Genomic DNA, 12445 nt, shown 5'->3' with positions numbered 1-12445 from the left:
AATTAGTCAATTTATGCTCATTCTCAGCAAGGATCACATGTGCTAACTCTGTATTGTACTTTCCCAAGTGCTTAGCATAATGCTCTGAATTCCTTAAACATTCAATAAATGCCACTGATCTGATCTTTTAGACTCCAGTATATTAGTGATGTGTATATCCTGCCAATGGAACTATGTCATGGTTTAGAATTTATAAGTAAATCAATTCTGCTTTTAAGAGGTCCTTGTAAATAAAATTGTGTGGGAGGAGAGGCATAAGTGAAGACCTAAATTGACTTTTTCCCTATTTTCGCACAACTTTGATGAGGAATAATGAGAGCAAAAGGCTTAACTTTAATGTGGATAGTTTTAAACTTGATTAAAGAAAAGAAGCAGGACCTAATAAGGGGAAGGAGAAATTAGATTGACGTTGGGTGTCATAAAGCCAATCGGTGCCAGGATCTTCTGCTTCATAAAAGGGAGATAAAAATACTTACCATCTACCTACCTTGGAAGAATGTTGGGAAGATTAATGTGGTAATATTTGTGAAGCACATTGAACTGGAAAACACTGAGAGAAAATGTGCTAGATAATGAAAAATGTCATTATTCTGCTTGGATCCTGTTTGAAAAACTGAATGTGATTTAGAGAAATGTTGAGCTATAACAGATCATAGAGGAAGCAATGCAGAGTTAGACTATTTGCCTAAGATTGGAGTTCCATGCCTATGTGTGCACATTTTAAGGTCGAACTGCTGAAAAGCATAAGAGAACTGAAATTGTATAAGTGAAGTAGGAAGAAGACGAAGAAAAATGAGTGGGTAGTTTTATAATGCTCTAAAATAATTCAGTGTGAATGCTGGAACATAGCACAAGAAGTTTCCAAAGTGATTACTCTCCTGCGTTTACTCAGTAGTGTACTGTAAGCTAAACTCTAAGCCCCCTGTAATAATAATCATGATAATTGTGGTGTTTGTTAAGCACATGTGTCAAATACTGTACTAAGCGCTGGGGTAGATGCAAGATAAGTGGAGCTGTAAGTGAGAGAGAGAACAGGTATTGATTCCCCACTTTGCAGAAGAGGGAACTGAGGTCCAGAGAAATTAAGTGACTTGCTCAAATCCACATAGCAGGTAAGTGGCAGAGGTGGGATTAGATTCCATGTTTTCCTACTTCCAGGTCTGGGCTCTTTCCACTAGGTGATGTTTTTGGGTAGGAATCATGCATAGACTACAGTGGGAAGAGGAACAGTGCTTAGCACACATAGGAGCTCAAAACTATTGATCAGTTCATTCTTAAAAAAAAATAAGACTGTACTCTAATGGAGTGTACATTTCCATTACCCAGAGGAAGAATAAGCAGTTAGGCTTTTTCTCTCTTTTTCTATAGGGGCATGAGTTTGGGTGTGTGTTGAAGGGCCCATCTGTTTAATCATGCACTTTCCTCATGGGAATTGTTCAGTGGGTAGAGTTCCAGCGGCTTTACAGCTTTGCACAGTGAGGGCACTTGGCGATTGACATTTGTCAGCAGGTTTGGATTTTTCAGTTTCCCCTGTAAGTAGTGTAAATGCATTCAGCATGATAAAATGAATAAATCAATAATGAATTACGTGGTGCAATTCTCAATTATTTCTAGTAACGCTTTTCTTATTGCTTTTGGTATTCTTACTAGAAAATAGCTTACTTTCATTTGGAAAATAACTAACTGATATTATTCTCACAGAAGCCTACCATCTCGCCCCACTTCTCAGCAAAGATTTAATAGCAGATGGGCCTCCTGAGGTCTCTTATTGCTAAGACTTCATTTCCTCTACAAAATGCACTACCAGTTCACTATGGAATGTTATCCTGTAGCATTGAAACTAAATCACACAGGAATCAAGATGAGTGAAGAGTGAGCGTTCACTAGCTTGGCTATTAATCGCCAATTCTTGCTTTTTTACTGACAGATTTGAGTAATTTGCAATTCCTTCTAAGTAGAAGGGCAGATTAGGCATTGTTAAAATTTTTGAGTTTGCGTGGGAGGGTAATACCTTATTAGGAAGCATAGATCCACCTTTCCTCGCTCTGCTTCTTAGTAACTGTCAGTAGCATTGTACTGAGAAGCTTGGGGAAGACAGTCTGAGAAGCAGCATGGCCTAGTGGAAAGAGTATAGGCCTGGGACTCAGTTGACCTGAGTTCTAATCCCAGCTTCATTACTTGTCTGCTCTGTCACCTTGAGCAAGTCACAACTTCTCTGGGCCTCATCTACCTTATTTATAAAAAGGGAGTTAAGACTGAACCCCACCTCTTAGTTTTTTTCTACCCCAATGCTTAGTACAGTGCTTGGCACATAGTAAAAACAAATACCAAAAAAAAAAAAAATCCCTGTTCCAAAGTCTACTTGCTCATTTTACCAACTTGTAATCTCTCTGAGGGCAGGTGACATCTTGCTACTACTGTATCCTCCCCAAGCAGTTAGTTTGATGCCTGGTATTCCTTAGGAGTGTCATAATCATCAGTTGATTGATGCTGCAGAATGAAATTCTACTCAGTCCATTGCTTTTTGGCAATAAAGGCTATCCTAATCATAACTGGTATAAATCACGGTGCCTACCAACCCCCGTATTCCCTCTGGATATGGTGGGGAGTGCCAAGGAGTCTCCAAGAGATAATTTGTGTGAGTTAGTAGTTTTGGCTGTTTGGAAAGATGTTGTTTTTCTCAAAATATTATCATGCCCCTCTTCAATTTTTCAAGCCCTTCTCAGCCATTTTTACTAACCACTGTTTTTTCATTAAAAAAATATTTTTCTCTCATACCACCTCATGAGTTAGAGAGAGGTAGGTTAGACTCAATCCATTAAAAAATTTGCTCATCATCGTGGTTTAGCTGGTGCCAGAGCTGGGGTTGGGACCGTGGTCTTTCTCAGAGATGCATTTATTTTTTATTCTTTACAGTATATGGTTCAGGATGCCTCATGTTGGGCCAGGTGTGTAATTTAAAGCACACATAAATAGTGTGTCGAGGCTGCATATCACAGTGTACCTGCTGCCACTTATATCTTTGATATATTCTTTATTTGTTCACTTCAGCGCTAAGATTTGGGGATTCTGCTTCCGAAAATCTGACACTATCTCAGTCTCCAGGAGGTTGAGAAAATGGGGAAACTTTTAAAGAAACATATTTTTCTATTTATTCCATTAATGCCCAGAGCAAATGTATTTGTATCCTGATCCTGCCCAGACCGACTTGTGGCTGCAGAAATAAAAAGGAATGAACAGAGTCTGATGGGTTTTGGATGCCATAGAAAATTAAGGTAGAATCTGAAGATGTAGATTTATAGTTACTCTTGATCTGTAGGAGGATAATGAATGAATGATCAATAATGAATTCATTCAATCATATTTGAGTGCTTACTGTGTGCAGAGCACTGAACTAAGTGCTTGGAAAGTACAATTCAGCAACAGAGAGACAATCCCTGCCCACAAGAGGCTCACATGAAAGAAGGCCATACTTATTTGCATAAGTGCCCCACTTTTTGTCTACTTTTTATACAATAAAGAAGGGGTGGGACTATTCTCAAGTCATATTAAAAATGAAGTCGAGCAATAAAGAGAGAGGGGAAAAAAGAGGAAGAAAGGATGAGGAAAGGTGGTGAGGAAGAAGCATAGGAAACTCACAGAAGTTTCTCTTAATTTTCATTCACTCAGCTGGGTGCAAAAGGCACTCACTGAACCTGGTGGCTAGTGGATGTCTTAAGGATTTAACTTTCCATCTGCTGAGTTGTCGTTCTCTCCCCCTTGGGCCTCCTCTTCCCTCAGCTATCACTGTTTACAATTATGTAATACTAAAAACAGTCTTTGATTTCCTCTTCTAAAATTGGGGTGGGGCAAGTAAATGCTGCATTCATTCAATTCACTAAAATTAGAAAGGAAAGATTTTAATTAGAATGCCTGAGAGCAGCTGAGACTGTGATAAAGAAATCAGTAAACGTTAAAGAGATAGTAAACATTAAAGAAGAGAGTCTCTGCCATATTTGATATGCTCTGTTATCAGCTTCCCCTCCCAGTCACTCAAGGGGAAAGGAGGCATTATGTCTATCTTTCTCTTGTACTTTCCACCTTTGAAGAATGTTTTCCTTGGTTTTGCTAGCCCTGTGTCATTTTCTCCTTGGAAATTTCTTATGCTCTTTTGAAAGCATCTACTTCTCTGTGAATTACTCATAGATAATCCTGTCAAAAGGTCCACTGTGCTGGCAATTCCATTTGTGTTTCAGATCTGTTAGCCAACCAATTTTCTGTTCATCTCATGTGTGAGAAGATTTTTTTTTCTCTTAGGTCTTACAATTGTTTCCTTAGAGAACATGTAGTCCTGTAGTCCTTTGAGCCTATTCTCCTTGGACCGGTTTCTCTGTGAATTAAGCAAGTTGAATTCACCCTAATTAAAATGTCAGTCAGTTACATTTACTGAATGTTTACTGTTTGCAAAGCACTATACTAAGTGCTAAGGGAAGTACAGTATAAAAGTTGGTAGAGACGTTCATTGCCCACAAGATGCTTGCAATCTATAAGATCTTCCCTGGATAGTAATTTAAAGCAGAAAATAAATATTGTGTGAGTGAGTAGTGCATGTTTTCAGAAGCAGGAGGAAACCCAATTTGTGGGGTCCAGTTGGTGAATCAATCAATTGTATTTATTCAGTGCTTACTGTGTTCAAAGCATTATACTAAGCACTTGAAATAGTACAATAGAACAGAGTTGATAGACACATTTCCTGCCCATAAGGGCAAGGCTTTTTGGAGGAGGTGTGCTTTTAGTAAGGTTTTGAAAGTGGGGAGTGTGATCATCTGTTGGATATGAAGAGGGAGGGCATTCCAAACCAGAGGCAGGATGTAGGTGAGATGTCAACAGTGAGATAAACAAGATTAGGTACAATGAATAAGTTGGCATTTAAAGACTATATGGGTCGGGTTGTAAGAACATAAGGGAGATAGGTAAGAGGGGGCAAGGTTGGTTAAGTGCTTTAAATCCTATTGTGAAGAGTACTGTACTGAGCACTGGAGAGAGTACAACATAAATGTTAGTAGACACATTCCCTGCCCACAGTAAGCTTATGGTCTAGAGGAGGATATAGCCATTAATATAAATAAATTTCAGAAATGTACATAAGTGCTGTGGCAGGGATGAATAAGGAATGCAAATCCAAGCGCAAGAGCCACACAGAGGGAGTGGGAGACGAGGAAATGAGGGCTTAGTCAGGGAAGGCCTCTTGGGGATATGTTTTAAAAAGACTTTTGAAGGTGGGGAGAGTGATCATCTGTCATATTGAGGGAGGGCGAGATAGATGAGATTGTGGTAAAGTGAGTAGGTTGGCTTTAGAGGAGTGAAGTTTGTGATATGGTATGTAGTAGGAAATCAGGGAGGTAAGGTAAGAGAGGGCAAGATGATAGAGGGCTTTAAAGAGTTTGTCTTTGAAATGGAGGTGGATGGGCAACCCCTGGAGGCTTTTGAGGAGAGGAGAAACTTGGACTGAAAACTTTTGGAGAAAAATGATCCAGGTAGCAGTGAAGTACGCACTGGAGTGAGGAGAGACAAGAGGCAGTGATGTCAACAAGGAGACTGATGCAGTAATCAGTCAGGATTGGATAAATGCTTGTATTAACATGGTAGCAGTTTGGTGAAGGAAAAATCCTTTCCATCATTGTCCTACATGGTATTTATTGAGCACTTACTGTGGGCGAAGCACTGAACTAAGTGCTTGGGAGAGTACAGTACAACAGAGTTGGTAGACAATAGACAATATTGTCTAGACAATTCTTAGCTATGTCAGTTTTTCTCAGATCTCATGTGATCCGTCTTGTTGATGCATTTAGGGTCATGTTAAAATAATCTTCATGTTCTCGATTTGGGATAAACGATGGGAGTAGTCTAGTATTAAAGCCTCAAATGTTTTCACTGAAATATTTACATGTAGTGGTAGAAAATATGCATTTGTACTTTGCTAGGCTTTAATGCTTCAGGATGTTTTAGATAAAGTTGCTTGAAGTCAGTGTCTGCAGAACATTGTCATTCAGTCATATTTATTGAGCCCTTACTGTGTGCAAAGCATTATACTAAACATTTGGGAGAGTGCAGTACAACATAAGCTGTCTCCAGCAATGAAACCTTTCTCTTCCCATTTTTCAAGTGTGCACTGAGAAGGTGCAATACAAGTTGCATTTTTCCCCCCCTCTACATTTTTTGCCAGGAGCTGTGAGTTCTCCACTGTTTGTTTTCTCTAGTTTATTTCCTCTGGTATCAATTCAATGAAAATCATTTTGCAACTGTGAAAACAGTGAAATAGTATTACACCAGCAAGGAAATGTGCAAGATTCAGGTCCTCAGAATTATACCTTTAATATTGAAAAAAGGAAAATGCTACAAATCCCACTTCAAATTCAGAATCTTAAATTAATAGATACCATACATTAAATTCCAAATATTTTAGACTTCATTTCATCTGCAGTCATTATTTCTGTCATCTTTGTTTTCAGCATTTCATAAGCCACTATAATTGTGTTTGGTCCATAATAACAGACACCTGGTCACTGGAAATAAAGAAACTTCCAAATGAACAATGTCCTACAATACTTTTTTTTGCATTCTTTCCATTAACACCAAACAGCAACAAAAATATTTGTTTTTTTGGGTGGGAACAAAGTCTAATCAGAATGGACAATCAAAAATGTTCTTGTAATTTACAAATTACTTTAGAAAGTTAACATGTAGTTGTTTTTGTGCTTAGAAGACTAACATGCCTTGTCTGGTTTCATTTGACCGTTTTCCATCTAAGAAAGTAAAAGATCAACTTTAAGAAGCAAGTGGAGAGTTTAGTAATTTAATATGAACTCAGAGGGTGTTTATATAATACAATTTTATTAAATTTTTTCTCCCATTTCCAGTTAGTAGTTTGTCATAGTGGATATTATTGCTGCCTCCTGGCAAAGAGTGCTTAGTACTTTGCCCACATGTAAGAAAGAGAAGCAGCATGGCTCAGTGGAAAGAGTACGGACTGGGGAGCCAGAGGTCATGGGTTCAAATCCCAGCTCTGCCACTTGTTAGCTTTGTGACTTTGGGCAAGTCACTTCACTTCTCTGTGCCTCAGTTACCTCATCTGTAAAATGGGGATGAAGACTGTGATCCCCACGTGGGACAACCTGATCACCATGTGTCCTCCCCAGTGCTTAGAACAGTGCTTTGCACATAGTAAGCACTTAACAAATGCCATCATTATTATTATTAAAGAGCAATTTTTGCTGCTGCTGTGCTTCCAATCCACGTGAAAGGCATCACAAAAACCAACTTGCAATTATCCAAAGGCCACTAGCCAGGTTTTAGCCATCTGAACCTCGCAGTCCCCCAGAATCCTTGCTTACCTGATTAAACCAATCAAATTCCTCTCCCTGGAAGATCTAACGTTCTACATGACCTTCACGAAACTTGTCCCCACTGTAGTTGACTGTGTTTTTTGTCCTCCATAATGCAGGTTGGGCAGCTTGCTTTTAAAGGAATGAAGAGGCTGAACCGGATCCAGTCAATAGTGTTTGAAACCGCCTACAACACGAATGAGAATATGCTGATTTGTGCCCCTACTGGAGCAGGCAAGACCAACATTGCCATGCTTACCGTTTTGCATGAAATCCGCCAACATGTGCAACAAGGAGTCATCAGAAAAGATGAATTTAAGGTAGGAATTTCGTGGCCCAAAAATGGCTTTGTAAATTACAAGACAAAACCCATTAGGCCATTACACCCAGACTATGAAATCAAGAAGTTTTCAAGGGTACTACACTTCTTGAAGTCACATAAAGACTGCTGCATGATTTAGTTCATTACTGTTAAAGCTACCCTTATTTGTGTTCTGAAAATCTTATTACCCATGTGAAAAGCTATGAAAATACATTTAGCTTTGATGCAGAACCAATTTTCAAAGTGATGAGGCTGTATAAACAAAATCCATTGTCCTCTAAACAGCTGCACACTTATTCAACAAAGATAACTACTTTTCATATATCACTATTAAGATTTTTCACTCTGAGTGCCTCGAAACTTATTTCACAATAAATTGTGATTTGTTGTAGTTGCCGAGAAACAAATGACAATGTGGGTTTCACACATTTATCAAACTGGTGTCCTTTTGGTACAGATTGTGTATGTTGCACCGATGAAGGCCTTGGCAGCTGAAATGACAAATTACTTTCGCAAGCGTCTGGAACCTCTGAGCATCACTGTAAAAGAGCTGACTGGTGATATGCAGTTGTCCAAAGGTGAAATTTTACGAACACAGGTAGGAGTTTAAAAGTGCTATTACCATTCATGATTGTCTTTGTAGAGGGCCAAATGAATAGCATCTTGATTTTGTTGGGTAATGAGATTGCATTTAGAGGGAAAAAAGTCACCAAATTAGGGATAAGTACAAGATACATAAGGACATGTAAATGTGTTAATCTTCTATTAAATTTCAGTTTTTTTGCTCTTCCTCCATTTGATGCCAGCCACTTCCCATCCTTAGTTCTTTAGTTTCTTCATGGACCCCAGGATCATCTACTTTAGTCTTTAATCTTATTTTTGGCTCTCTGAAATTTGACAATCCTTGGATGATTTTGCAGTTACTAGGCTATGATCCCTTTTCAGTCTTTCCAAATTTTTAATAATAAAAAACCCACCCTCATATGGGCACCTATAATATAGGTACCTGTTTTAAGGAATGGTTGATTAAAGTGTAATAAAAGGTCATTTAACTTGATGGTGTTAGGGGGAACAGGACAGTGTACTAGGTGTCAGTGGCCACAGTTCACTGCTGTGAAAGCAGGTGGGAACATGGTGGGGTGGAGTATTATGGAATGGTAGGAGAAGGAGGAGGCAGCGAAGGGAAAGTAGAAGGAGTGAAGGAGGTAAAGGAAGAGGAGAGAAGCAAAAAGAGAAGATGGGGAAAAGAGAGAGTAAGTGTTAAAGGGGGAAGGGGGAAGATGAAATGGGGTAGAGAGGAAAAGAGGAGGAAAGGGAAAGCTACTACAGGGAAGAGAGAAGAATGAAAGAGGGGTTACTTGACCTCTCTCCTCTTGGTTAAATGTTGCATAGCTGCCATCATCAGCCAAGAGGTAGTGTTGCTGGTCCCAGCCTAGCCTAGACCCAGCTAAATAATGGTCAGTGGGCCTTAGGCAGTTATAGCAGGTCAGAAACCCTGCCTTTGACTAGGCATAGACTTTGCTCTCTGTGGGCACCTGGGGTCTGCAGATGCCTGACTTGTTCTCCCTGGGTTCTAGGCCTTAGGTCAAGGGTTGGGGGGAGGGGGGCATCTCTGTCCAAATCCCAGAGTTCAGTCAGGCTGAGATGGACCCCACAGGGACTGGGCTGGGTGTCATCTCAGTCATATTTATTGAGCGCTTCCTGTTTTACTGTACTAAGCATTTGGGAGAGGACAATATAATAGAGTTGGCAGGTTTCAATCAATCAATGGAGAAGTAGTCTCTCCACTTTTGGTCACTTACTCGTTTGGTGATCTGTCTCCTCCCCATGTTATTTCTATGATCCTGTGGAACTGACTCCACGCTAAAGCAACTTGGAAAATCAGAGATGTATAACTTTGTACATTCATGTTGGTCTATATCAATTTAAACAAATTCTCAAGAGGACTCATAGTGACTAAATATTTTGAAGTATATATATATCTTATACCTTCTGAGCATTAGGTTCAATTTTATTCAGTTTCTGGGCTCTTAAGTATTTTTGTTCATGAATAATGGATGGCAGCAACCCCGAGAGTCCTTTTTTTTTTTTTAACTGTGTTGAGGTCATGACCTTTTCACAAGTGATCTGTAGCTTCTAAGAGGTGGTTTGGACTAATGGAATACATTCACAAGTGACAGTTAAGAGTTCTAGATGCTAATCCCAGGACCAGTTTGAGCCAGTCATGTAACTTTTGGAGCATATTCTGTGTACTTTCAGTTCCAGAATATCATATGGAGAATGCCATCAACTGCTTTCTTCATAAAGATGTTCTGAGGAATCATTTGCTATATTCTCCTTTCAGGATGTAAATTCTCTCCAGGAGTATTCATTCAATAGTATTTATTGAGCACTTATTATGTGCAGAGCACTGTACTAAGCGCTTGGAATGTACAAATCGGTAACAGACAGTCCCTTCCCTTTGACGGGCTTACAGTCTAATAGGACTAGGAGTAGAAGTAATAGGATTCATTGTGTGCCTACTGAATGTAATGCACTGTACTAAGGGCTTGGGAGGTCAAGAGAAGCCCAAGACATGTTCCCTGCCCAAAAGGGGCTAATGGAACTTCAAAAGTTTAATTGAGGGTCATAGTTTCAAAACTTTGATTTCAGGGACAACATCGATTTGATGAACAAATCCGAATTCTGGACAAAAGTATTGTAAATTCCCTCCAGTTAAGATAAGGTTTCCTCCAAGCAAGCCCACATAGGTAACTTCAATCCCTCTGAAAATGTAGGATAATTAAGTTCACTTTTATCAATCAGTGATATTTGTTGAGCATTTACCATATATAGAACACTGTTAAGCATTTGGGAGAATATATAATCAATAGAGTTGGTAGAAACAATCCCTGCTTTCAAGAAGTTTACAGTCTAGCAAGGGAGACAGGCACTGAAATAAATTATAGATAAGGGAAAGGAGAGTATAAGGATATGTACGTTAGTGCTGTTCGGCTGGGGGTGGGATGAAAATCAGATACTCTGTTCAGATAAAAGATGCCATGGAAATGCTATGGCATGTGTTAATTGCCTGAAATTTAAACTTCACATTTTTGTATATTCAAATTGATAGACCTGCCAAGTAAAATAATTTGTCTTAAATTGATAGTGGGTCTGAGTTGGCAAGGTGTGAGATGGCTTTCATATTGGATTCACTCTAGAATGTGTTTTATGGCACTTGGGACTAACAATCAGTTTTGAGTTGGAACTTAAAGTACTTAGTACAAGTGCACCTGGCCCCTTTTCCATGTTAGCAGTTAACCCTCTCTCCACTATTGTGCCATAAATGGGAGGTAGTCTTTCTATTAACATGAAACTCAGTTTTGACCCCTAGATGGGTGATCCATGATATAAAGCAAGCTGTGAGTAGTCAGACTTACTCATAATTTATTCATCTTGTAGTCTCAGATGAAAAAGATAGATCGTTTTTTCCTTCCTCAAAATGTTTCATTTTTAAAATTCATTTTTAAGCATAACGAAATGCTCATGGATTTAGCTTAGCAACCTTAATTGCTAAATCATCTTAGTGTGGCTGAAGTTTAATATGACTTTGTGGATTAGGAAAAAAAAATGCCTGTGAGAATGAAAAACTTAGTCATTCTGCTAATCCGTTTTCTCAGATTGCTCATCTATGTTCTCTGTTGTTTTGTGTAACTGAGATGGCTGACTGAAATGAAGACTTTTATCCTAAGAAATGGCTACTTTGAGAGCTGGAAACCTGTCTGTAAAGTAATATTGTAGGATGGGAGAATCGTAGTTAAATAGCCACTTTAGTTTTTTTGCCCAAGACAAGAGAATTTAGACCTTTATTATACCTGTTGTCCTGCGGTTTTAAGGTTTCTCTTTAAAGAATCATCATCGCAGCTTTCATTTCACATGGGAAAATGCTTACTAGAGCTGGAGAGAGTCAGAGCCTGAGATATGTGAGCAACTGCTGCTGCTTCAGCCATGGCCTGCCCCCTCTCCAGGGGTTTCTGGGTTCCAGGAAGAAGCAGGAAGGAACTCCAGATTAGCCAATAGGAGTGGCCACAGCAGGAATTGTTTATCTTCCATCCTGTTCTGGCAGCAGCCCTTCTACTTTATTCCACTGCATTTTCCTAATGCCTGGTACAGAGCATTGCGCTCAGCAGCTACTCTCAATACTGCTGCTTCTGGCAGAACTCCCTAGAAAGAGACCCAAAGGAAGCAGCCCAGCAGCAAGACCTGTTGCTACTGCTGTTGCTTCTGCCACAGCCTTAACCAACTCAGCCCTTGCCCCCAGGCACCATGTCCACCACACGGATTCAAGATCTTTGAGAGAAAGGACCAGGACTGTTACTTCTCTTGAGTGATCCCAAGCAGTTCTCAATGTGGTCTGCACACAGTGGTTGCTCACCGTGGTGCTCTGCATACTGTGTGGACTCCCAATCAAGTCCTCTGTAAATACTGCCAGTGCTGAATGGAATACTGCCTGTTGCTGATGGATTACTTCTCTCTCTCGGGAACTGGGGAAAATTTAATAGCATTTATATGCTTAATTTCATGATTAGTATCATTTGTGAATCCCTTTGTTTAGCATTCATGCCAAAGACAAAGACTTTCTCAAGAATAGAAGAGTTGCAGTTGAGTAAGATTTGCAGAGAGATGTCAGCAGCAGGGAACATTTGTCATGCTTTTATTGCACTCTTAGGTGCTTAATACAGTGTCTAGTCCTCGTAGGTACACCATAACTACTATTCAT

The 12445-nt window shown here is 39.5% G+C and overlaps 1 protein-coding gene across 2 annotated transcripts in view; it reads left to right on the top strand.

Annotated features, from left to right (window-relative positions):
• ASCC3 (activating signal cointegrator 1 complex subunit 3) overlaps window positions 1-12445 on the top strand; it is a 263001-nt gene that overhangs the window by 55317 nt on the left and 195239 nt on the right. For both annotated transcript variants that reach the window (XM_029046904.2, XM_029046905.2), the window contains exons 9-10: window positions 7484-7684; window positions 8144-8284. In XM_029046904.2, the coding sequence (XP_028902737.1) occupies window positions 7484-7684; window positions 8144-8284 (342 nt within the window). The remainder of the gene's footprint in view (window positions 1-7483; window positions 7685-8143; window positions 8285-12445) is intronic.

Source organism: Ornithorhynchus anatinus, chromosome 19, assembly GCF_004115215.2.
Source record: "Ornithorhynchus anatinus isolate Pmale09 chromosome 19, mOrnAna1.pri.v4, whole genome shotgun sequence".
NCBI lineage: Eukaryota > Metazoa > Chordata > Mammalia > Monotremata > Ornithorhynchidae > Ornithorhynchus > Ornithorhynchus anatinus.
Note: the sequence above shows the minus strand (reverse complement) of the source record. Positions and strands in the feature narration are given on the sequence as shown.